The following is a 23,190-nucleotide window of genomic DNA, read 5'->3' on the forward strand; positions in this document are numbered from 1 at the left end:
AACTCGTTCTGCACGAGAAGAATGTGAAATTAATAAAATATCCTGCTCTCAATTGAACACACAATATGACAGAGGAAAACTTACTGTTCTAGGGACACAACTGACACTGGCCTGTTATGGGCTCTTGCTGACAAATGTGGTCAACAAAATTTAAAGTAACATGTTTAACAAATGTTTATTATCGACAAGGCTGTTAAATTAGTCTTCACTCATATTCAAATGTTAGAATCGTGAGCCACCGACCAGCACTTCACGTGGCAATGTCCGAGCGATGACTAGCCAGACAGTAATAAAAAAAGTACAAACTGGAAATTTCCCTGGAAAAGTTGCCTTCCTATTGGCTACAGAGACTTTTCTTACAATTACTGTTTTGTGATTCTCTGGTCAGAGAGCTGGTTAACATCTGTGTGCCTCTCTAACAAAAAATGTGCTAAACATTGTTTAAAATTTCTGCACCTCAGCGTTGCACACCCTGCCACGAACAGCATCTTTCATTTAACGGCATTGTAAACATGTAAAAAATTCAACTCTTAGCCACATAAATACCTATACCTGCTCTGACACCAAATGGGTGTTAGCCATAACAAAACAGTCTTTAACTCACAAATAAACTAGCAGAGAGTAAACAAAAGATTTAAGAGGCAGTAGTAGACAATAGTAAAAAAAATCGGAGTTAATGTTTGTTCATTTAATTGTAGCGAAAAAGAAATCAAATCACTATTACAAACAATAACACACAAATCAATGAACTGCTTATATTTATACCTCTTAAAATTATTATAAAAAATATAATGGCCTAAAGCAATATTTACAGATAATGTTGATTTAAACTATAGTTGATGTTGATGCAACAATAAATACAATTAAATATGGTGCACAAAAAATACTATTTAAGTTACAATTATTATGACAATGTAAGTGTAAATTAAAAATATAGTTTAAATCAGTTTATTATATGTGTGTGATGTAGAAGGCAATTTAAATCGTGCAGTCTTTCTCATCTGACTAACTTATAACTTGTTCTCCAAAATATTCAAGATATTTTCAGAAAATAGTTTATAAACTTAGTACCAAAAATACTCAGAGGCATTTTTTTGAAAACTAGCTCAGCAGCACCGATTTGAGTGAACAGTTTAACGTGGAGACAAAAGCAAATAGATGCAAGTATATCTAGTTGCGATGAACTAGCCGTTTAAAAGTCTAAGCAGTGTGTGCCTCATAGCAGGGGCGGGGCAGCCCTTACTTGCAAAATTGATAAAACATCCCGAGTACAGTAGAGTCCCACTATTCTGAAGTAATTGGGACAGAACACTGGTCGGTTTAGCGGAAATTCGGGATAGGCGGATTTCATGAATAATATCAACATATTGACTTATGGCGTAAATATATGCGGGTACATCTGCTAGTGTCAGCTTTATACTAGACATCTGCGAATTGTGATTTTTCAGTTCGAATAGGATTTGAGAATATATTAAAATAACATAGATCATTAAAATATTTTAACATACCATCTTAACGTATCAACAGCTTACCTTATTTAGCATGTTGGACTTTCAAGGATAAAAATATTAATAAAAATATCACAGCATAAGGAAGTTGTACAAAAAAAATAACAAATGTATCGTTTTTATCGCTTAAGCATCGCACATTTTATTCTAAAATCAAGTTTGAAAATTAGGGGTGAGACCGTGGGTGCTACTATTATACAAAAAAAAAGTAAAGTAATCCATAAAAACAAAACCTATTCATGGAAAGTACGTTTATTCAAAAAGTAGACTGCGAAAGCACACCAAATAATTTAAATTAATGAGTGATGCAATAAAACCATTTTATTCAACGTAAAGAAAATAAACCTGTAACAAGAATGTGATTTGTAACTATATGCATGATGATCGTGCGGGTTAACTCGGTTCCTGACAGAGCGCGCGCGTGCATGCAGTCTGCGCGCTATCGATATCAATCTTCGACTACGTGCGCACACTCTATACAGGAATACAGGAATCAACACAACCAAACTGGCGCTGCTTACGTTTTTATAAGCAGTATAAAGCGACTCCCGAGACGTTAAAGATGAAAGTTTATAACTTTTAAAAACGTCTTTAAAACACGATTTACACATCAGATTACTTTGTAGTAGGATTAATTAAGTTAGTAAGCAGTTTTATCAGAACGAACGGCGTAAATGCGTAAAGCAATAGGCGCGTTGTAAACGACGGGAATTTATTGCATTACATCAAATGAGGTTAAAACGGGACAGAATTAAAATGGTTCAAATAACGGTAACATAAATAAGGGGTTTCGCTGTATAATTTTCGTAAGTGGAATATGTAATTGTCCATTTACATTTCTTTTAAACCTGGAGAGGGGGGGTCTTATATTAGTGTATCCGGGCCAGATTTTGCAAGTCAAATTATTGTAAAATGAATTTGATTCGAATTGACGAATCGAATATCAAAAAATTCTAACTCGAATTCGGAAATTTCGAATATTTGCAAAACCCTCCTTTATACAGCGTTGATCGGCTTGTGAACAGGTTTAGTGAAAGTCGGAAGGGAATGGTAGTGACCTTCGACGACTCATAGTGCAGACGCCCTACCTATCCCTCTCCCTCCCGTGTTCCAAACATATGACTCACTGCACTGAGCACACTGTCTAGTTGTATCTAGGTCAGTGTTTACTCTATTGGAGTTTAATGAACTGTGTGCGCTTATTGCAAATTTATTGGAAAGCTTTGTTCCGTGAGTGTCTAGTTACTTTACCGAGTCACTGAGCCTTTTTTTTATTTATGTTCGCAGTCCTTGACATCAGCTGTTAAAGATTAAACATGGCAATTAAATGAACTCGTTCTTTGTGTACTTCAAAAAAAAACTTGCAGTGTTAAAAAGACTGGACAATGGAGAAAATGCTACTAAATTATTACTCAAATATGGTGTCAGGAAAGTGATGATTAGGACTGAAAAAAAGTTGCATTAAAATTGAGCAGTTTTGTTCTGCTTCAAGTGAAAAAAATAAATTCTTGAAAAATGGCAATAAAAGACTGTCTTCATATGAAAAATTTGGTGAGGCCTTATTCTTGTGGTTCACTCAAGAAAGACAGAAAGGAATCCCCATTTCTGGTCTTTTGGTAAAAGAAAAGGTGCTTCAACTAAACAAGCTTATCAATGGTGACCCATCATTTTCAACTACCTGTGGTTTTATGGATTGTTGGAAGAAAAGACATGGAATTATACAGCTCACGATTGCTGGGGAGTAGCTGTCAACCGACAACGAAGCAGCTGCCAGTTACCTAAAAGAACTTGTTTCTTCCCAAAACTGATCACCACAGCAAGTGTACAGTGAGGATGAAACCGGACTGAATTTTAAGGCTTTGCCAACCAAAAGTCTTGCTTCTCAAGAAGAGAAATCTGCCCCAGGGTTTAAAATGGACAAACAACGTCTAACTGTCTTAGCCTGGAGCAACACCTCGGCAACAAACAAACTTTCGCTGATGGTAATAGGCAAATCGGTGAAACCACAAGCTTTCAAAAACATTAACATAAACTCACTTCCTGTGTTTGTATGAAAAAAAAACTTGGATGGAATGCAACTTGTTCAAGGAATGATTCTAGCATCAATGTGTACTTAAAGACTTGTCAATAGAGAAAATGGATTACCTAATCGTGCTTTGCTGTTTATAGACAATGCTCCGTCCCACCCATAAGAAATGAAACTTGTTTGTGGAGACATCAAAGCAGTATTTCTGCCACCCAATGTAACTTGAATCCTTCAGCCTTTGGACCAGGGTGTGTTGCAGGCCATTAAACAGAAATACAGAAAAATGTTACTTTGCACCTTACTTGAAGAGGATGAAAATGAACTTGCAATCCTGCAAAAACTTCGAAAATAACAGTAAAAGATGTGATTTACTGGGTGGCTGAAGCATGGGTTAACACCACTAAAGGCACATTACAAAAATCTCTGGCCTACATTGGAATTTGTTGAAACAACTTTTACACCAGTAAAAGACTGTGATCTTCCACTAGTGAAAAAATCCCTGGCTGTGAAGACTCAGAAGAAAGCTGTGTTGAGGAGTGGACTGGGCGGCAATGGCCACCAGGAGTACGGAGACAAAGACATTGTAGCAATAGAGCAGAGCTCATCAGCTCAGATCGATTCGGAGGAAAGCGAGGAGGAGGTGAATGTTTAAACAGAACTCATATTGCACACATGTGAAAAAAGCTCTTAACCTTGCCTTACGCTACGTCGAGCAACACACTTCATCAACACCAAATGATGTGTTAATGCAGCAATGGTGGAACATTGCATCCTAAAGTCGATTCAGTGCTCTTTGTCAAAAAAAAAATCACTGACTTTACTTCTTAAGTGTGTGAAAATTAGTTACTTTTTGTTTTTAGCCATGAATAAAATTGATTCTGCAGAATTGTATACGTAAACAGAGCCGACATATGTTGTAAGTAACCAGCTTTCGTTCCAATTTGGTTTCAGGTGTATTCATCAAGCTTGGCTCTATATATGTCTATTTAATTTCTTTTTATAACAATAGATGTACATTTTTTCACGAACGTCTTTTCAATTTAATTACTCTGTTCAGAATAGCGGGGTTCGAAGTAGCGGTGCTGTAAATGCGTGCATTTCCTGTATAAATGGCTCACTCAAATTTTGTGGGCAAACCAGGCACAAACTTGCCCAGCAAGTCATGTTGACTCATGGCGGACTCTTTTCAGCAGCTACCAGTCATTGTTCCTTTGCAAAACAGCTCAAAATTTTGCATTCCTGTGATGTGCAAAATTAATTGAAATTAGTAGAAACACTGCAAACCACCGGTCAGTATTTCACCGCAGTTATGAAACATTGTGCGGCCCGCATTGACAAGCTCACAGTCTGTGACCGCCTGCGTCAAGGTTTCACAGCTGACTCTTTACACACACTTCCCCTTCTCTTCTCCAACGGCGTGCTATTGTCCCACGTAGACAAACCACACATTAAAATGTTTTATGCTAGCACATGTAAAAAAAAATATAAAAGCTGCTACGACCACACTTCTGAATAAATATCATACATTTAATACTACCACTAAAACCCTTAGACTAATTCAAACTAAAGACTAAAAATTAAAGATAACAATTTTAAATGTGATAAGTTTTGGTCTTTTCTATTCAAACTCATTGCCAACTTCAGAATTCCACAAAAATGTTTCATAAGTATAAATTAAGGTTTATTAGGAGAGAAAAAATTGTTGAAATAGTTACCAAGTTAGCAGCTGTAGGGGAACCTACACCACAGTTGGACTACCAAATGATGAATTTAATAAACTTGTCTGATTAAATGATGACAAGCTATTATATCACTACCCACCTCTGATGGTGTCTGACATTTCATAACATTCCTTTGTTGCTTTTTCGCTAAAACATAAATGGATGAGTGATATTAAGTGTAATACTCTGTAATGTAAAATGTTTATATTGTAAGACATTGCTGGCTATAGAATTTTTTTATTAACTTAAGTGATAGTTGGACTGTCAAATGACGACTATAGTGAACTTGTCTGGTTAAACGATGACAAGCAATATTATATCACCACCCACCTCTATGTCTGATGTTTAATAGCATTCCTGTGTTAAATTTTCACTAAAACATAAATGAATGAGAGATAGATAGCAAAACTTTAATACTAGTTGTACAATTTTTAATATTCAGTAATAGTTGGACTACCAGATGATGAATATAATAAACTTGTCTGATTAAATGATGACAAGCTCTAATATCACTACCCACCTCTGATGGAGTCTGGCATTTAATAAATTTCTTTGTTGCCTTTTTTTTAACCAAATCATAAAAATAAACAAACTTAACTGACATGTATTCAATAGTTAATTTACAGTGTTGATTTTGGCGGTGGAAAAAAACTAGCTTTTAAACTTTCTCTGGATTCAACCTAATGTGTTTCTTGTCTCATATTAGACCTTCTGTGCTGAACAAGCATTCAGAACAGACATTTGCAGATGAAACACTAGTTAGCATTTTGCCAACTTTTGTAGCCTATGAAAACTTGCTTTTTCCTAATAAGCTGGCACAGCACTTACTGTGATGATAGAGGAGGTTTGTGCAGGTATGTGTTCAATTCATCTTCTGCACTTATGCATTCTTGGTGGTGAGTGAACACTGGGGCCCTATGTTTGAAACACTTGGATTCCAGTTGTTTGCCAACTATAATGGTGAACTCGCATACAAATGAGACAACCCTCGACAGAGTTGCCATGCTGGAATTAAAATTTTCAGCATACAATTCACCGTGATGTGTGTGGCTCATCTGCGTCAAAGAAATTTAGTTTTCATGTTGTGGCTAATCTGTGTTATATCACTATTTTTTTTAATTTAGAAACAGTGTGTCTATAATTATTATGCATCATGCTGCAACTAAAATTTTAAAAAAGAAAGATTTCTCACGTGTTGTTTTCAAGACCTAATTATTTTTACATATAGAAGCCTTTAAGTGTGATCCTTTCAGTGATATCTTTTGCAGGTTAGTTCAGGTACGTAAAATAATACTATGTCTGTTTTTTATTATTTTACAAACTGGAATCAACTTCAGAATGCAATTTACACTAACAGTCAAACATTTGTGTATTGTATCAAAAATGTAATTATATATTTATATTGCAGTGACTCACAGCATTATTTTACATAGCTGGCCTAACAAATGTGACCTACAATAATAATTTGTAACTCCATGCTTACAATGGGTGGATCACAGGAGAAAACTACAAATCTAACCAATGCCACCTTACAAGAGTAAAAAAATAAATACTTCAATCAATCTATATAAAATAAATGTTATAATAATTAATCCTGGTAATTTTTAAAATTACTTAGAAATATAAAAATTATAAATAATATTACGGAATAGCATTTTGAAGGCATGGTTAATTGCATTCAATTCTATACCTGATCTAACTATTAAAATTTAGCAATGCCACTTTACAAAGTAATAGAGAATAATAAGCAGTACTACAAACACCATTTTAAAATTTTGATTACTTATTTTACTCAGAAGCCGCTTCTCTAAAAAATTTCCAAAAAGGTCAACACATTTTATTCAGCATATGAGTAATAAACACAGATGTTTATCTCGTATAAGGTGAAATATATTGATTCTAAAAATAACATGTTAGTCACGCAACAGAATTAGTTTATGCCACAGTATATGCTTGGAAATCACATCATAATTCTCAAATTGTTCCTATACAACATTGTTAGCAGAATTATTACTAATGCTGAATAGCTTAATGAATTGTTATCTTTAAATAACGGACAAAATATATTTATGGTACAGTATTTCTATCTATTACCAAAATTAACTTAGGCCTACATGTTAGATTTTATTCAGCTTATAAGAGAAAGAATAGAGCTCGCATAAGGTTAAATATATTTATGATATTATAAAAATGTTCATCACACAACATGAATTGGTTTAGGCCCATAAGAATGGGTTATATTTGCGAGTGACATATCGTAGATTTCAAACGGAGCTAACATTCCTAGCAGAATTATTACTCAGTAAAAGTAATTGTTATATTTCAGTGTTATAAATTTATGCAATTTCTATCTTTATTTGAAACTATTTCATTCAGCAGCGTAATTCATGATTTTGTGCTGAAGGGTGCGGACAAGTGGGCTTCCATTATGAACGCTTTAGTTGCACACGACCATTCTTGAATGGTTCCAGCTTACTTAAACTGCATTCCGTTTAAGATAATACCATGTGACTTCCAACTCATGTACAACTAAAAATTAAAATCTAGGGCTTCTTGTTGCATTTTCTGGTAGTTTAGAATACATTTTTTACATTTCATGCCTCTGCTGGCTGCGGTTGAGTTTCAAACTACTAATGTAAAAAATTGTCTTTTCTACTTAGATGTGGTTTCATTAGTTTCCATCTTTAATAAAATGTATTCTTTAGCAGATGTGATGCATCGTCAATAAAAACAGTACTTTTGTTTTGAAGCGTGGATCCAAAATTGTTGCAGATATGATACACAAATACACAAGTTTCCTAGCCTTATTTTGAGAGATGCGAGCAAGTCGGATTTTAGACTTTTTTTAAAGCACCAGTTTCTTTCAGTGCAGCCACAATCTCTATGTATAAAATAGGATGTTGGTATGTATGTATGACGTTGATAAATTTTGACACAGTTTGAGTGATCGCCATAAAAGTTGCCACATCGAAGTGTTTTTTCATGTAGAAGTCTTATGCTATACATTTTTTTGTAACTCGCTGCTAGATGACGCTGCAGCGCATTAACTTCTAAAACGTTCCACCGATCACCATGAAAATTGGTATATTGTGATTTTTACTGTCCTTAATCCTCAGTAACAACAAATAGTGATTATTACTGTGATAAATATTTGGTGAGTTAAAATTGAATACCATTTCAAATGCTTTATAGATTTGAGATAGTAGAGGTAAATAAATAAACACTGGCAGGACTAAAGTCTGCTGGGTTTTGCTGATACTATTAATAATTGGAATGATTGATCCAATATTAACATTTTGGTAGGTAGGTGACTGCTAGTATTGCATTCTCAAATAGGGAGGGTATTTCAGTGACTACTTCAATAAGGGTCTACCAGTTAGGGTTGAGGTAGATTTCATTGGTTCGGTTCAAGCGAGGAGTGAACTAGGTCAGTGGGTTTTGCTGCTCCAGCACACTGTTTAACAAGTGGAGGGTGTTATACCACCTTGTCGGTTCATCTTGTGTCACAGTGTTTCTTGAACTACTTTCAGTTGTGCGTTCATTTTTACAAAGCGCTTCAAATGTCCCACAATTCTCTGTAGAATGGCAATCACATTATTTACATCTGTCTGATAGAACACACTATCTTTTATAACAAGCTGCAATGTATGGGTAATACATGGCACATCTTCGTAACCTGCCTTTTCCATGGCTGCACAAAAATTGAGAGCATTGTCTCAAACCATGAAACTCAAATGTCTCTGCAAAACATGCTACTGTGTTTTTAGCTGTGAGAACTTAATAGGAAAATATAATAATGCCAAATGCCTCTGCATTTTGTTGGTGTCATCAAGAAAATTAATAGTAATGCTCAGGTAGTCATCATTTGCAGTAGATGACCAGATGTCTAGTAATACATACTACTGGCAGATTTTACTGGCTGCAATGCCCATAACTTTTAACTTGATCTTCTCACTGACCTAAAGAATGACTTTTAGAAAGATGATTCCTGGTTGATTGATTATACTTAGACTCGGATACAGCCATAAACAAACAAAACCTCGGTCTTCAATTACAAAAAAAAATTGTTATCTAAACATATCATCTCGACTAGTGCTTGTTTAAAACATCAGTTCTGGGGTGATTTGGAATTTGGTCTGTTGTTTCAGTAAATTCTTTCAAAGTACCTTAGTTTCATCAGGTGTAGTAATGATTTTAAGTTTGTGCAATACATTATGTCCACCTGTAGACACAAATGAAATTAGGAAATTTGACATCTCTTTGATTAATTCTCATAATTATATACAATGAAATGATCTGCATTGAAGTAGATTTGCTTGAGGCTCTTCTTGAAATGAATTTTCTGCAAAATATACACTTGGCACATGTCACTATTGTACATTAAATAAGTTCCAAATATAACTAGATTTTTTCATCATCTCACAAAATTAGTTATAAGTGTATTATTTTGTAAATTGTATATGTAATTGTGTGTTGAAACTCAGCATGACAAAAATTGTACTTAAACACTAACATACATGAAGTGTAGACTAGATTACATAACAACCAGACATTCTAAGCCAATAAAATTGCAAATATTGTGTGCTGTTTCTGTTATAGTAATTTTTAAGTTATTCAAGACCTTATCTTGCATATGAAACTGCCATATTTCTTTAGCAAAATTAACATTACTACACTGCCTTCTATGGACATTGCAACTCATTTACTTACCATCGAATATTGAAAACTTCTAGAATGTAGCATAATATCAATTTTTGGCTAAATTAAGTGTTTTAGGTTGGAAAACATTTTATTTTGCTATAAGCAAATTTGTTCAATTTGCTTTTGTTGCCATCATTATTTACATGTAAAGTCTACTATTCTGATTTACACAACTTTGGTATACCACCCAAATATCAGTTTTATGCAGCTATGAAATCTGATTTAAGAAAGCATATAACAACTTGATATGCGTGGCTGATCTAATTTAACTAGCTATATAATCTCCTGGCCTATGAAAAAATCAATAAAAAATTCAACATTGCAAAATTTTGAATATGTAACTGGGGATGGTTGAATATTCTGGTATTGGTCCTAAAAATAGCATGATATTCGCTTGACAGCAATAACAAAATGTACCAACTCAACATCCAAAAAATAGTATATTTGTATACAGAATATACTATTTTGAAATAGTATACTTGTTCAAATAAACTTCATTAAAAGTCTCTTTAAAAATAAGCATAATGTTTTCTTATGTGCATTGAAAGTGCTTGCAAAAACAGTGAAAGCCTCCATCAAGGTTAACTGCAAAACCTTTGTATTCTGTAACCTTCGATTCTAATGGACTAAGCAGATTTCTGAATCTGAATTGACCCATAACTAAAAAAAATTTTGTATAAAAAATTGCACTTTGGATATAATGGTATAAGTGCTCTAATATCAATGCATAGTGTGAAAGAGAGAGTTTTTGTGTGTGTGTGTCAGTGTGTCAGAGGAGTACAATATTTATAGGACCTGCTATCTTAAAAGTATGTTGTTAAATATCAGCATAATTAGTTCTGTAAGCTGCATTTGAAAATATTCTGTTAAAAATATACAACAAACACCTTTATTTACACTTGTTAAGGGACTGGGATAAAAGTTGTAAAATTCAGGGAAGTATGAATGTATGGAACACAAAGCTATACAAAACTGGTATAAATTAAAGATCTATGTGTAGTATTTATTGGTTTTACTTTATGTATTTGGAAAGGAGTACAAATATATTTATGCCTTTGTTTATGCATAAAGGTAACAAGTTTTTTTTATTCCTGCAATACAGTAAGACACTGTAATGGTAGGAAGAAAAAAATTGTCTGTTAGTAATGTAATCATGAAATTTCTGATGTGAAAGACTGTTTTACTGGGTAGTGATTAGTGGTATAAATAAGCCATTATGTTTATTTCCAATTCATAATGTATGACATTCTTGGTAGGATTTATTTCATTCCAGGTTGCCCGGCCAGGAACCCAGAATAGTTATATTCTTAAGTGCAAATTTTTAATGTACAAAAATGAACAGGGGTAAGGCAGCTGACCAATTACAACAAACATTACCTTTTAAGGAGGGAAATCATACCCTCCAGTTTCAGGGTTAGCATCTTTAAATAGTATAACAGAATTTCCATGAGTTTCTGAACCTACACATCACCTCTGAGCATCAGTCAACATTATACTCTACATGAATTCCTAGCTGCTCAGTCTCACACCTACGTGCTGGATGTTCCAGATCACAATTATAAGAAATAACCTGAAAAATAACTGTGTCTCATGGGGCAGCCACCAGTGTGTCTCACACTTGTCTGTCTTTGAGACACTGTTCTAGAGACTTAAAATATGGAAAACCATAAATCCAGTACGTACTTTACAGTGCAACGTAATTAACATGTTAGTTCAACTGACTTAACTTAGCTTACTACTTTTTTTATAAAAAAGATCTTTTGACAAGTCACAATTGTGCCTAAGATGACAATGGTTCCTGGTTCCTTGCACATACATAAAAACACTTTATAAATATTTCATCGAATGTTGCCAGGTAGTTTGTTGTAAAATTCTGCCTATGACTGTTGATTACTCAAAACAGTTTATGGTTATATTTAAATAAAAGAGTTTAAAATAAATTAAAAATTATTCTTCTTAATTACAAGATGTGACCAAAGGAAAACTCACTCACTTTTGCCGATCGCGCCTCACAGGCTTGTGCCTTCACGATAGAATGTCCCTAGCAACATCATCGTATGAGTATGACAAAAGAAACTACATCCCGGTGGACCCACTGGCCATCCTGGACCTACGTAATTATTACATTACTTGCAACACTGTCCTGATCTGAGAGTTTGAAATGTCCACCTCCGTTTGCTAATAAACTTGGTTTTTGAGCAGCCAAACGGCGCAACCTATGGGCACAGCACTTGGACAATGTTTGATGAGGCTACGTTAGTGCCTCTAGCCATGCAGGGAAGATGTAGCGACGTGACCTCACCAACCAATCACCACACATCTCTTAAGTACAAGGACACATCATTACACAAAATACATTACCCTCGCATTGACGTTTTTCTGTAAAAAAACAAACATACAATTTCAAATTTCACTTCTTATTGGGTGGCACTAAACCTGGAACACTTCCCATGAGAGCTAACGCCTGCCATTTTCCCATCATAAAAATATATACAGGAAGCACCATGATGTCTTGGTAACTGATCAACTGTCTGGGAAATTAGTGCCACCATGTCACGCACCTGTCTTTCATCTTTTATTTTACCAAAACCGTGCCCCGTGTTATAGAAATGTTACAAACTCATATTGCAATACACACATAAAAAAATAGTTATAAAAATAACATTTGAATGAAATAACATACTGCAAATCAGGCCTAATATAAATAATAACCTAGTCAACTTTGTGGAAATAGTAAAAATTTAGTTAAAAGGCTTTTCTAAAAAAAATAATTAAATATGAGACGATTATAAAAATATTCAAGAAAATAAAATACAAATACAGCGCTAGGTCACCATGACTGAATCTACATAATCAGTTGATATACTGCTTGTAAACAAACATTACCTCTCAAAAATATCCTGAAAATATGGGAAGGGCAGTGGCTTGCAATGCCGCAATCTTTACCTAACCAATACAAATGCTTGTGCATAACATCTAATTATTTCTAGTAATTATTGAAATTTGAAATATAACCGTGACCTAGTTTTTAGAGTTTCTAGATTTATGCATCTACTACTCTTGAATTAAACTGAGGTGGGAATTGGCACCACTTGTCATAGGATCATCCATGTCTTCGTTTAATAATATTCTCCACCAATTATAAGTTTTGTGTAGTTTGTGAATAGTCCAGGAGCATAACAAGAAGAATGAAGGGTTCAAATATGTCATCGTAATTTAAATACTTGAAATTTTTTTAAATTATTCTTCTTCTAGTGTGCAAAATGTGTGTATATTATAAGTAGGTACTTTTTTTAAATATATAATACTTAAACATATTATGTGTTTCAGACTTATTGGAATATTTTGAAACCGTGTTAAGGACTGGACAAAATTCATTTTAAACATAACTGGCCTTAAACCTATTCAAAATAACAAGTATTGGGACTAGAAGTTTCATATTCCAAAGTCATACTATCACAAGTAAAGGCTGATCATGGATTTTAGATATTCAAGCTAACTCATGTTTAGAATATGTTTGTAAAAGTATAATTTTGTACTGCATGCTGCATTTAAAAACACGCTAGTGAGAACAGCTTTCAGTTGAAAATTATGAAAGTAAGATGATTTAGAATGCATTATCAGTAAGTATATAGTAGGTGCTGAGCAAAACCTTTGTAAAATGCAGGAACTTAATTATTATAACATATAATTTATGGGTTTAACTTTTGCAAAAGAGTATTTAAAAATATAAAAATTGAATGGTCTGTTAAAGTAACTAACTTTTATTTCTACCTTACTATAAACATCCTTGTAACATTATTCATATCTAGCATTTTGCGAATATAAAATTAAAAAATTTTGTTTTAATTAGAAAGCAAATATCCTGGTGTACACCTAATTAGAATATGTTTTCAAGAAGCAGGCTATACCCTATTTTCAAAATTGGCTCATGTAAATTAAACATTTAATGAAAAGGCCATTTAAATGTTGATTATTTTTGTTTTGCTAAAATTACTGGTAAAAGAAATGTCAACATCAGATTATTAGCAACTCAAAATTTGCAGAACTAAAATATTAAAATTTTTAACACTGTCACTTTTTATAACCACACTACTCACTAATTATAAGTTTTATTTTGATGTTCAGTTACATTGCTGCCTTGTTTTCTGTATGTAAAGGCTGGGATTTGGCCAGCCAGTTTTGAGTACAGTATTACAAAGTGTTTTATCCACCTTTTTTTCCCTTCAGAAAAGACAATTTTATCTCGTGTAAAGTTGTGGTTAGGGGAACTTCATTGGTAACTCCTTGAATCTACTCTTGGATTTGCTACAGTAGACAAATTTGTTTTAATGATATATGATTTTTATTGTTTTATTGAAGTATGATTTTATTACTTATCTTTGCTGACAAACAAGCATTTAAAATACAGAAATATATTTTTGTGTAACTATTTGCAATTATCATTATTTTAATAATTGTGGTTTGATTTAGGAACCAAACAACCTGGTCAACTTGAGTGCCTACAAGTATAATGGGCTCATTCATAAAAGGAGTGTTGGAATAGTAGCTGCTCCCGACAACAAGGGCTTCACTGTCGAATACAAGAGGAAGAAGGCCACTGTGAGTCACTTGTCACTGGTGTTTTTGTATGCTAAGTTGTTGTTATGGGTAAACATATTCTAGATAATGTAAATGAGCAATGGTTTGATTACACAGGCCAACAAGAAAATTTTTTTTTGTGGTGCCTAGGATTTTGGAAATGAATTTAGCTATATTTGGGGTGCTGAATCTAAATGTGAAATTAGTTTTTTTCTACCAGCTCTACTTTTTGAGATAAGTGTGAAAAAGGAAGGAAAACTGCCTGCTTGACTCAAGCCACTTGGTCACAGAGATACCCCAGGATGGGAATCCCATCCTTCATTTCAACGCTTCAACTAAATTTGAGGTCAGTTTGTGAGTTTTAGCCGTGCAGGATAGAACGAAGTTGATAAAAAATAAGTTCCAGTAGAATAAGTTGTGTAAATCGTCCTGATGTGTTTGGCTACATATGCGGAGAATACACATTAAAAGGTAACAAACGCTGTTAGTGACCTTGTAAAGAGAGCTTATCATGGATACTTTGGTTTTAAGCTCGGTGATCAGGATAAATCCTGGGCACCGCATCAGGTTTGTAAAACTTGTACAGAACATTTACGCCAGTGGACTAACTGGAAAAGAAAAATGTTTGAAATTTGTTGTACTGATGGTTTGGAGAGCACCCAAAAACCACATCAGTGTCTGTTATTTCTGTCTTGTAAATATTATTAGAATCAATCGAAACAACTGTAGCAAGTGGACGTATCCTGATTAAGTCTCTGCAAGATGCCCGGTCCCTCACTCAGAGGAAGTACTGATCCCAGCATTTCACCAGCTTCCAGAGTCTGAGGACTATTGTCCCTATAACCAACCACCCTTCTGATAACTAATGAAGGTGACCGTGATTATGAGGGTGTGTCAACAATTCGTCAACGTTTCAACTAGGATGAGTTAAATGACCTCGTCAGAGATCTTGAGTCTTCCTGAATTTTTCCTGACGATTGGCACCTATTTATTGTTATCTCAAAGCGAAGATTGAAATGTGTTCTTCTACACAATGGAACAAATATGGTTTAATACCAATTGCTCACTCAACGACAATGAAGGAAGTATATACATAGCACCATAGCTTTGGTCTTGGAGAAGATAAGGTGATTTGTGTGGACTTAAAAATGGTAAAACTTTCTCCATGGACAGCAAAGTGGCCACACCATATATACTTGTTTCTTGTGCCTCTGGGATAGCAAAGACAAAACACACCACTGGGTTAGACAAGAGTGGCCTAAGAGAGAAGACATGTTCGTTGGAGAAAAAAAAAAAATATTATTAGTTGAACGAGAGAAAATCATCTTTCCTCCACTGCATATCAAGAGGGGCCTTATGAAGCAGTTTTGTATGTAAAGGCTCTTATATATTGATTGATAAGGATGGAACATGCTTTGCATTTATAGGTGGGAAAATGCCTCACTTGAGTATGGAAAAAATAAAAGCAGGAATATTTAACGGCCCAGAAATAAGACAATTCATTTAAGGTCCAAGCATTTGTAAATTCCATGAATGAGGCTGAGCGAAAATCCTGGACTTCATGGTTACATTTTTCGGAAATTTTCTGGACCTATGAAAAGCAGAAAACCAAGTTCATAAACTATATGCTTAAAAATTTCAGATCCCTTAGGTGCAACATGAGTACAATTAATGTGCACTATTTACACAGCCACCTGGGCCATTTTCATGAAAATTTAGGACAGCGGTGAGGAGCTAGGTGAAAGATTTCATCAAGATATTAAAATTATGAAGGACCGCTATCAAGGAGATGGTATACGCACATGATGGCAGATTATTGCTGGAGTTTAAAAAAAGGACTGTTCCAAGATAATTTTAAGTTCACAAAAAAGAAGCTTCCGAATTGTTGAGTGACTAGTTGGTTCCATCGATGACTTGGTACTATCCTTGTATATATAATAATATTTGTGTAATTTAATAATAAGATTTTTAGATTGATTTATGGATTTAACCTAAAATATGTTAAAACATACATTTCACCAAAACGTTATATCTTAGAAATTTAACCTCCTAGGCAAAAACTAATGCCATATTTGTATTCAGGGCACCAAATTCATATGAAATCAGCTCCTTTTACCCGGGCACTGAAACTATTGTTGGCCTGTGTTATTAATCTGTATCCAATGATTTGTGATAAGGGGGTTTGTAATGAACAGCATAAAAGAGCCATTACACCTTCTATTCGATTAAATTATAAATTTACTTCGTAGGTTTTCGTTATAGTTATTGGTTAAATATTTTTTTTAACGTCGAAAGTTGTGATTTTAGTTTTGTAAAATTAGTAAACTGAATTGAGCTTGTAATTAGTAATGTTTATATATCTTAGGCAATGAAGAAGTTTTAGTAAACTTAAATTTTAATTTAAGTGTTAAGAAATATTTATGTAGGGCAAGATACTTTTCTTCTGGTTTACTTTTTATATTTACGTAGGAGTTAGTCATGTGGGAGGAGCAGTTGGTGGGTGAGTGACGTCAAGTACTCAGCTGATCGTGTGGAGCGAAAAGAGAGATAGTGTTAGTTTAGTCGGGCAAGTGGATGGTTGTGTACATGCTGAAAACTGCACATGGAAGTGAATTGTTGCTGGCTACAGGGGTGTACTGCGCCATGACAATCTGGGCCCCTGTTTCGTGAGCATAATAGCACACGAAAGTGTGTGCGTACTTAAGTGGAATTCATTTTGAACGTTGCGACGAAACATCAAGTAAATAGCACTAACCCCCGTCAAAAAGTTTGGGCTACCACTTTGTTTTCATCGTAATTTTGACCTTTTCCATGACGTCAGAAAGTTCTTTTGATCAAATGGAGTATTTTCGTCTGGCTAAGTTTTTATTAACTTATCTTAAATGTACCTGTCATTGGATATTTTTGGTTTACCAGTAGAAGAGAAAATATTCTAGAATTCGGACTCGGCCCGTAACTATATAAAATTAACTTCTACTTTTCTAGTTTTTAGTATATTTTACTTAGCATAGTACATGCAAATTATTATTTAGCTTTTTACATAACTTTTAGTATTATTGTTTGTAGATTATCAAGTCTTTTAGTGGGTGTCTATGTTTTTTGTGTATCAGTAAGTTTAATTGGATGTTTATATCGTAATAGTTTCCTATTTTATGTAGCTATTTCATTGCCGAATTTGGTTGTAGGACCAAACCAGTGTTATGTGTGTGACTTTTGGAGGAAATTTTTTGTTTGATTTTATTTTTTTTACATTTAAGATTGTTGCTTTCTTGTTCAAAACATGATTTAGGGACACTTTAGACATTTGTTAATAAAACTTGATGCTTGGAACAGATTAAATAAATTTCTAGGTATTTTTTAAAGGATTTTACTTTTTTGTTATGTGTTTGACTCGGAGATTTTGAAATATCTTACACTCTTATGAAAGTTACATTTTTACTGTGAATCTTATTGCATAAAATAAAAATAAAAATTATAGTGATGTAGTCCACTATATGGACTAATATACACTGTAACATGAAACACGTTGCTTTCCTAGTACTTTCACAATAAACTCATGTATTGATGTTACGTGTGTGACGAACATCTGTTACGTATGTGACCAAAGTCACTCAGCAAAATTTAATTCCCTTATTAAAACCAAATACTCATAGATGAATCATACATTCATTTAGAAGGTTTATGAAATGTTTTAACATTTGATAATAAACATATGCAGGCTGTCTCATACTTATTTACCTGGAACAGTTCCTAGAACAATTTATTTATTAAAAGTACTAAACATATATATACTACTTCACAAACAGCAAACATGCAAATAACCTATCATAAGCATTTCACAATATTAATAAATATGGTACAGTACTTCAAAAATCAATAAATTTAAATTGTCCTCGTGAGCCAGTTACTTCTGGTGGAGCCAGACTCTTCTTCACATTGGCCATTTTATAATACAAAATGTCTGGTTTCGAAGGCCACTTCCAGTAGTTTCCTGAAGGAATCATTACACTAACTTGAATCTCAGAATGAGAGATGTTGAGCACTTCGCCTGGGAAAAAATTGTTATCATAAATTACTTTACACCAATCTCCTTTATTTAAGCTTAACATTTCATCATTCACATCATGAATGTCATTATTTACAACAAAACTAGGATGCTTATCTGAGTTTGAATGGAAAAAGGAAACTTTACCATCATCACTTTTAACAACATGAATATTCTGGATACCGTGAACTGCACCGACTGCTGACCATGGTGTGACGGTTTTGATTAAACTGTCTATCTCACTTTGACTAATATGAAGCACTGTTGTTGAAGGCATAAGTTGAGAAGCAGCGCTGGCAAATTCTGAAGAACTCTGTATTACAAAATTTTCAGCTTTACTCGTGGATTTTTGCCTTACTAGCGATTTAGCTCTTCCTCCGACTCCATCCACAACTCCTTTTCCATGACTAGTACCAAAATATTTCCATGTAAAGTTTTTGGCAAACTTATGTGTTAAATCTGTTAGTAACTTTACCATAAATTTATTTTTGAACTCAGATGATGGCCCATCACTACATATAATCTCTTCAAATTCATTAATTGTGTTTGGAGTTGCAAAAATTAAGTCGTACAACTCATTTATGAAGCAATACACGGTATCTTTTCCTTTGTCTTTGGTGTCAGAGCAGATCAGGAAAGGTTTTGTACATTTGTTTCCCTCAAATAAAGCAGCAGTGAACAGACACTTTCACGCGACCATAAAGCAGACTGAATCTCATTTTGGTACTCACACGAATATGCCATTGCAAAATCAACTTGTAGAACTCTACAAGTTTTCTTATCATTTTCAAACGCTTCACTTTGTATGCACTTGATTTTGACATGTTCTCGAAACCTAGGCAGAACTTCCAAAATTTCCTCAATTAGTTCACCTGCACAACCCACTTTCACTGCCTTTACTATATGGCCATTATCATTTTTTTCCCCAATATCTCCATCAAACCTGGACTGATTCATCAATGTCTTCAAACATAATTGACAGCTTCTTACCATCACAACAATCACTACATAATCCCTCCAACATGGAGCCGTTAAAGTGTCAGAGTTGCAAATTATTTTATCCCAAAAGGAACCATCATATTCAATTTTTAACCCTTTAAGTTGTAGCCTGAAGTTTTCATGATGCTTGCATTTGCACTGGTCAGCTGGAGTGTCCTTCAAAAGCAATACATTTTTTGGCCTTAGTGAACAAAATGTTGAAAATGATATTGTCTCGTCTTCTTCATGTTCCTTTCTGAAAATAGCATAAGCTTCCCTAAGATACATAGTTAAATACAATTTTCTGAAACGTTCTTTCTTGCCATTTTCCTAAATTACAATTTCATCTTTCATTCCCGGCATAGTATACACAATGTCAGGTCTTGTGAAGAAATCAGTCACTTGTTTCTTCTCTAAAGAATTAGTATAAGCAGGTGTAAGAGTACATTCCATTTTAGTTTGTAACTTTAAACCCAAACGGTTGGCAAGTCCAGACACAACTGCTACTTTTTTTGATGGAGAATTTGGTAATGTTTGCAACATCTCCTCACAGCTTTCCCTAATGACTGGGGAGTTTTTAAAGGCTTACTTTTGAGTAGAGGTGTTTCACAGTTGCCACGGCTACTATTCTCTGAACTTCCGGGCAATATATTTTTACGTTGTCTTTCTCTGCTCAAACGTTTTCTTTCTGCAGCTGCAGCCTGGTAAGGCTTCTTCTCAGCTGATGACATGCTTGCAATTCTTGATTTTCTTATGGTTTCCACTCTTTTACTCTCACTTGCTTTGTAGGTTATGTCATCTTTCCTCTTTTTTCTGAACTTTCTGATTCTTTCTGCACTAGTCATAGGCACTTTATGTGATTCTTCTGATACTTCAGGATTCATATTAACAACAGTTACAACTTCTATATAAAATTATAACATTGTCACAGTCTTGAGCCTAAAGATACACTCTCTTCCCCACTCATAACACAATAAATAAAAACCATTGGTTGTTTCCCTCCAAAATGAATAATTGTGTGTTTAAGGAAGTAACCATTAGATTTCTTATAATTATAATTTAATGTTAACAAATTGTGAATGACTGGTTGAAAACATAATTAGAACCACCTGTAATTTAAATAATATGAGTATTATTGTTAAGGCTATTAATTATAAATGTGTAAAAATTGTATATATACTGTTATTTTTTTAATACTCTGCATCTCAACTGCCAACTTGACATTTAAAAGTACATCAAAGTGTTATGAAAATAACATAAAATAAATTGTTCTTGTGTCACACACGTAACGTCACACACTTAACAATATTTGTTACGTGTGTGACAGTTTAATTTATATCATAAAAAAAAGGTTTCGCCTTATAATAACTGTATTTTTAGATTATCATCTTTATGTGTAACTAGCTATAAATATAGGATTACAAATTGTTTTTTCATATATTTCTATTGTTATAGATATTTTTATACTTTTTTGTTACGTGTGTGACACCGTATTTACACTAACTTTGGTTTCTACTTCACAATTATCATTTTTTCAGTACACAAATTTTGCAAACCATATTATCATGATCAAGCATAGGATAATGTTTGTGACTCACAAGTGAAAAATTCATATTTAATTGTATTAAGCCAATGTTTGAAGGATTTTAAAGTCAGGAAATGTGGAATACTATGTTACACACATATGAAATCACTTTTTAATTTGGTAAAAACACAACTATACTCATGGTATTCTCAAAATGCATTGCTAATGCTAAAAAGTATCAGCCTTTAGCTACAATTTGACTATGGAATGATTAAAATTAGATACTTTTTCATTCTTACGTACTTAGGACCACTTCTTCTGGAATCGCCCTGTACCAGATTTTCATCTTTTTAACTTTGTTTGATAATCAAAAATGAATTCTTGAATTAACAGCTGCTAACCCTTTTTTACTACGCCAAAATATTTCCAGTTTAACTTTAGTTTTTGGACATCCTGTTTATGGGAGATCAAGGCTATAATTTCCTGTTGGTTTCAGAATAATTACTGAAGTTTCATTTGGTTTTAAGACACTTAGCTGCTACTCCCAGTAGGGTATCACAATTGTGGTCACTGACACTCGAAACGAGTAGTTTTCATTACCTTCATTTATGAACTTTATACTTTTGTGAGTAATTTTTTAAAATGGTATTTTCACAAAAATTATCTGGTATAAATCTTTTGGTGTGTGTATGGGTTTATGTAATCCAGATCAGAACACATTTGTGTTCGGATTTAAGGCTTTCTTAGTATCCAGACTCGTAATTTGAATTCCATGCTATAGTTTGGGAATATGGGATGTGTTGTTGTTTTTCAGAACAAGCCTGCAAAGTCCACTGTGAAGATTACGATGAAGGCTGGTCCGCGTCGCTCCCTCTACAAACTGAAGAGGCTTATTAACTGCAACCGCTACAGGAGGGATTTGACCAAGGTGCGTACATTTATAAAGTTAGCTTTCGTATGAAGTGGGTTTTTGTGGTTTGAAATGTGTTTGATTTAACAATGCTTTTCTGGGTTTCTTAGTTGAGGTGTTAGTACTCTTATGGGTCACTTGCAGTCAGACAAGTAAAACCTAAGAAAAAACTTTGCAGGTTAATCAAATGGAGTAATACCTATTGCCTTAAATCACTAGTCAAACTGGTGGATTGGGAAGTGTTATTTTGTAGCCTTTCTGCATATCCCGTTGATCTGCATTCAGGTATGCAAATGTTAAAAATGTTATGTGCCCATGTATGTTTGACATCCTTGCTTTATGGTGTTGCAAAGTTTGTATAAAATACAGCTGACATATTTTTTAATGAGCGTTCATGAAATTACACCAATCCCTGTCTTGGCATATCTTCAAATTGTGTGAATTCATTTAGCGTGATGATCATTTTACTGCCGCAGTCTTAAATAGCACATCTGTGAATTTCAGTTAGCACGAAATTGCCACAGGCAGAAAAAAACATCAAGCATGATGCCACAAAGTCTGCTTCAACTCTTTAAAAAACAGATGTGCTGTGTTATACAGTTAGCTGTCAGCCAGCCACAATATTTAAATTACTTTAAAAGTTGCTAATCAGCTAACCATTTACACTATTTTTAGATATTCTGAATTTAATTAATTAAACCTTATTACTCATTAAAATGGTAAATGTTTTTAAATATTAGAGCACCTTTTTAGAGAAAGTTAGAAAAATCTGTCAGGGAAGTAAATAAAAGGCAGTTTTATTATTTTCGTTCAGGGAAGACACTTCTTCAGAGTTAGATCAAATATATGCCTCATCTTTATAACTTTCAGTTCTACCAAAAAACTTAAATATCTCACTGTTAAATCATTGGCAGGTGGTAGGTATTAAAAAAAATTGGCATAACTACACAATGTGTACATATCTAGATGTTGTATTAACAAATTATAAAATGTTAAAGGAATGGGGTTAAATGTACGTAACACATTGTAAACATGTTTTATCGTAACATTAACAATTATTTCTTGGCCTAAACTTTAAAATTATGAAAATGTAAAATGAATTAGAGGATAGGTCATTTCTGTATAATTTTTTACATTTGTTCCACATTTTTCTGGTAAACAAAATTTTTTTTCAACTTGAAAAAACAACACATTT

General features: G+C 33.8%; 1 protein-coding gene across 1 annotated transcript in view; it reads left to right on the forward strand.

Annotated features, from left to right (window-relative positions):
- Positions 1–23,190, forward strand: part of LOC134541013 (large ribosomal subunit protein eL28) — a 42,043-nt gene that overhangs the window by 16,158 nt on the left and 2,695 nt on the right. The window contains exons 3-4 of the mRNA XM_063384142.1: positions 14,430–14,558; positions 21,900–22,013. Of these exons, the coding sequence (XP_063240212.1) occupies positions 14,430–14,558; positions 21,900–22,013 (243 nt within the window). The remainder of the gene's footprint in view (positions 1–14,429; positions 14,559–21,899; positions 22,014–23,190) is intronic.

Source organism: Bacillus rossius, chromosome 1 (assembly GCF_032445375.1).
Source record: "Bacillus rossius redtenbacheri isolate Brsri chromosome 1, Brsri_v3, whole genome shotgun sequence".
Classification (NCBI taxonomy): domain Eukaryota; kingdom Metazoa; phylum Arthropoda; class Insecta; order Phasmatodea; family Bacillidae; genus Bacillus; species Bacillus rossius.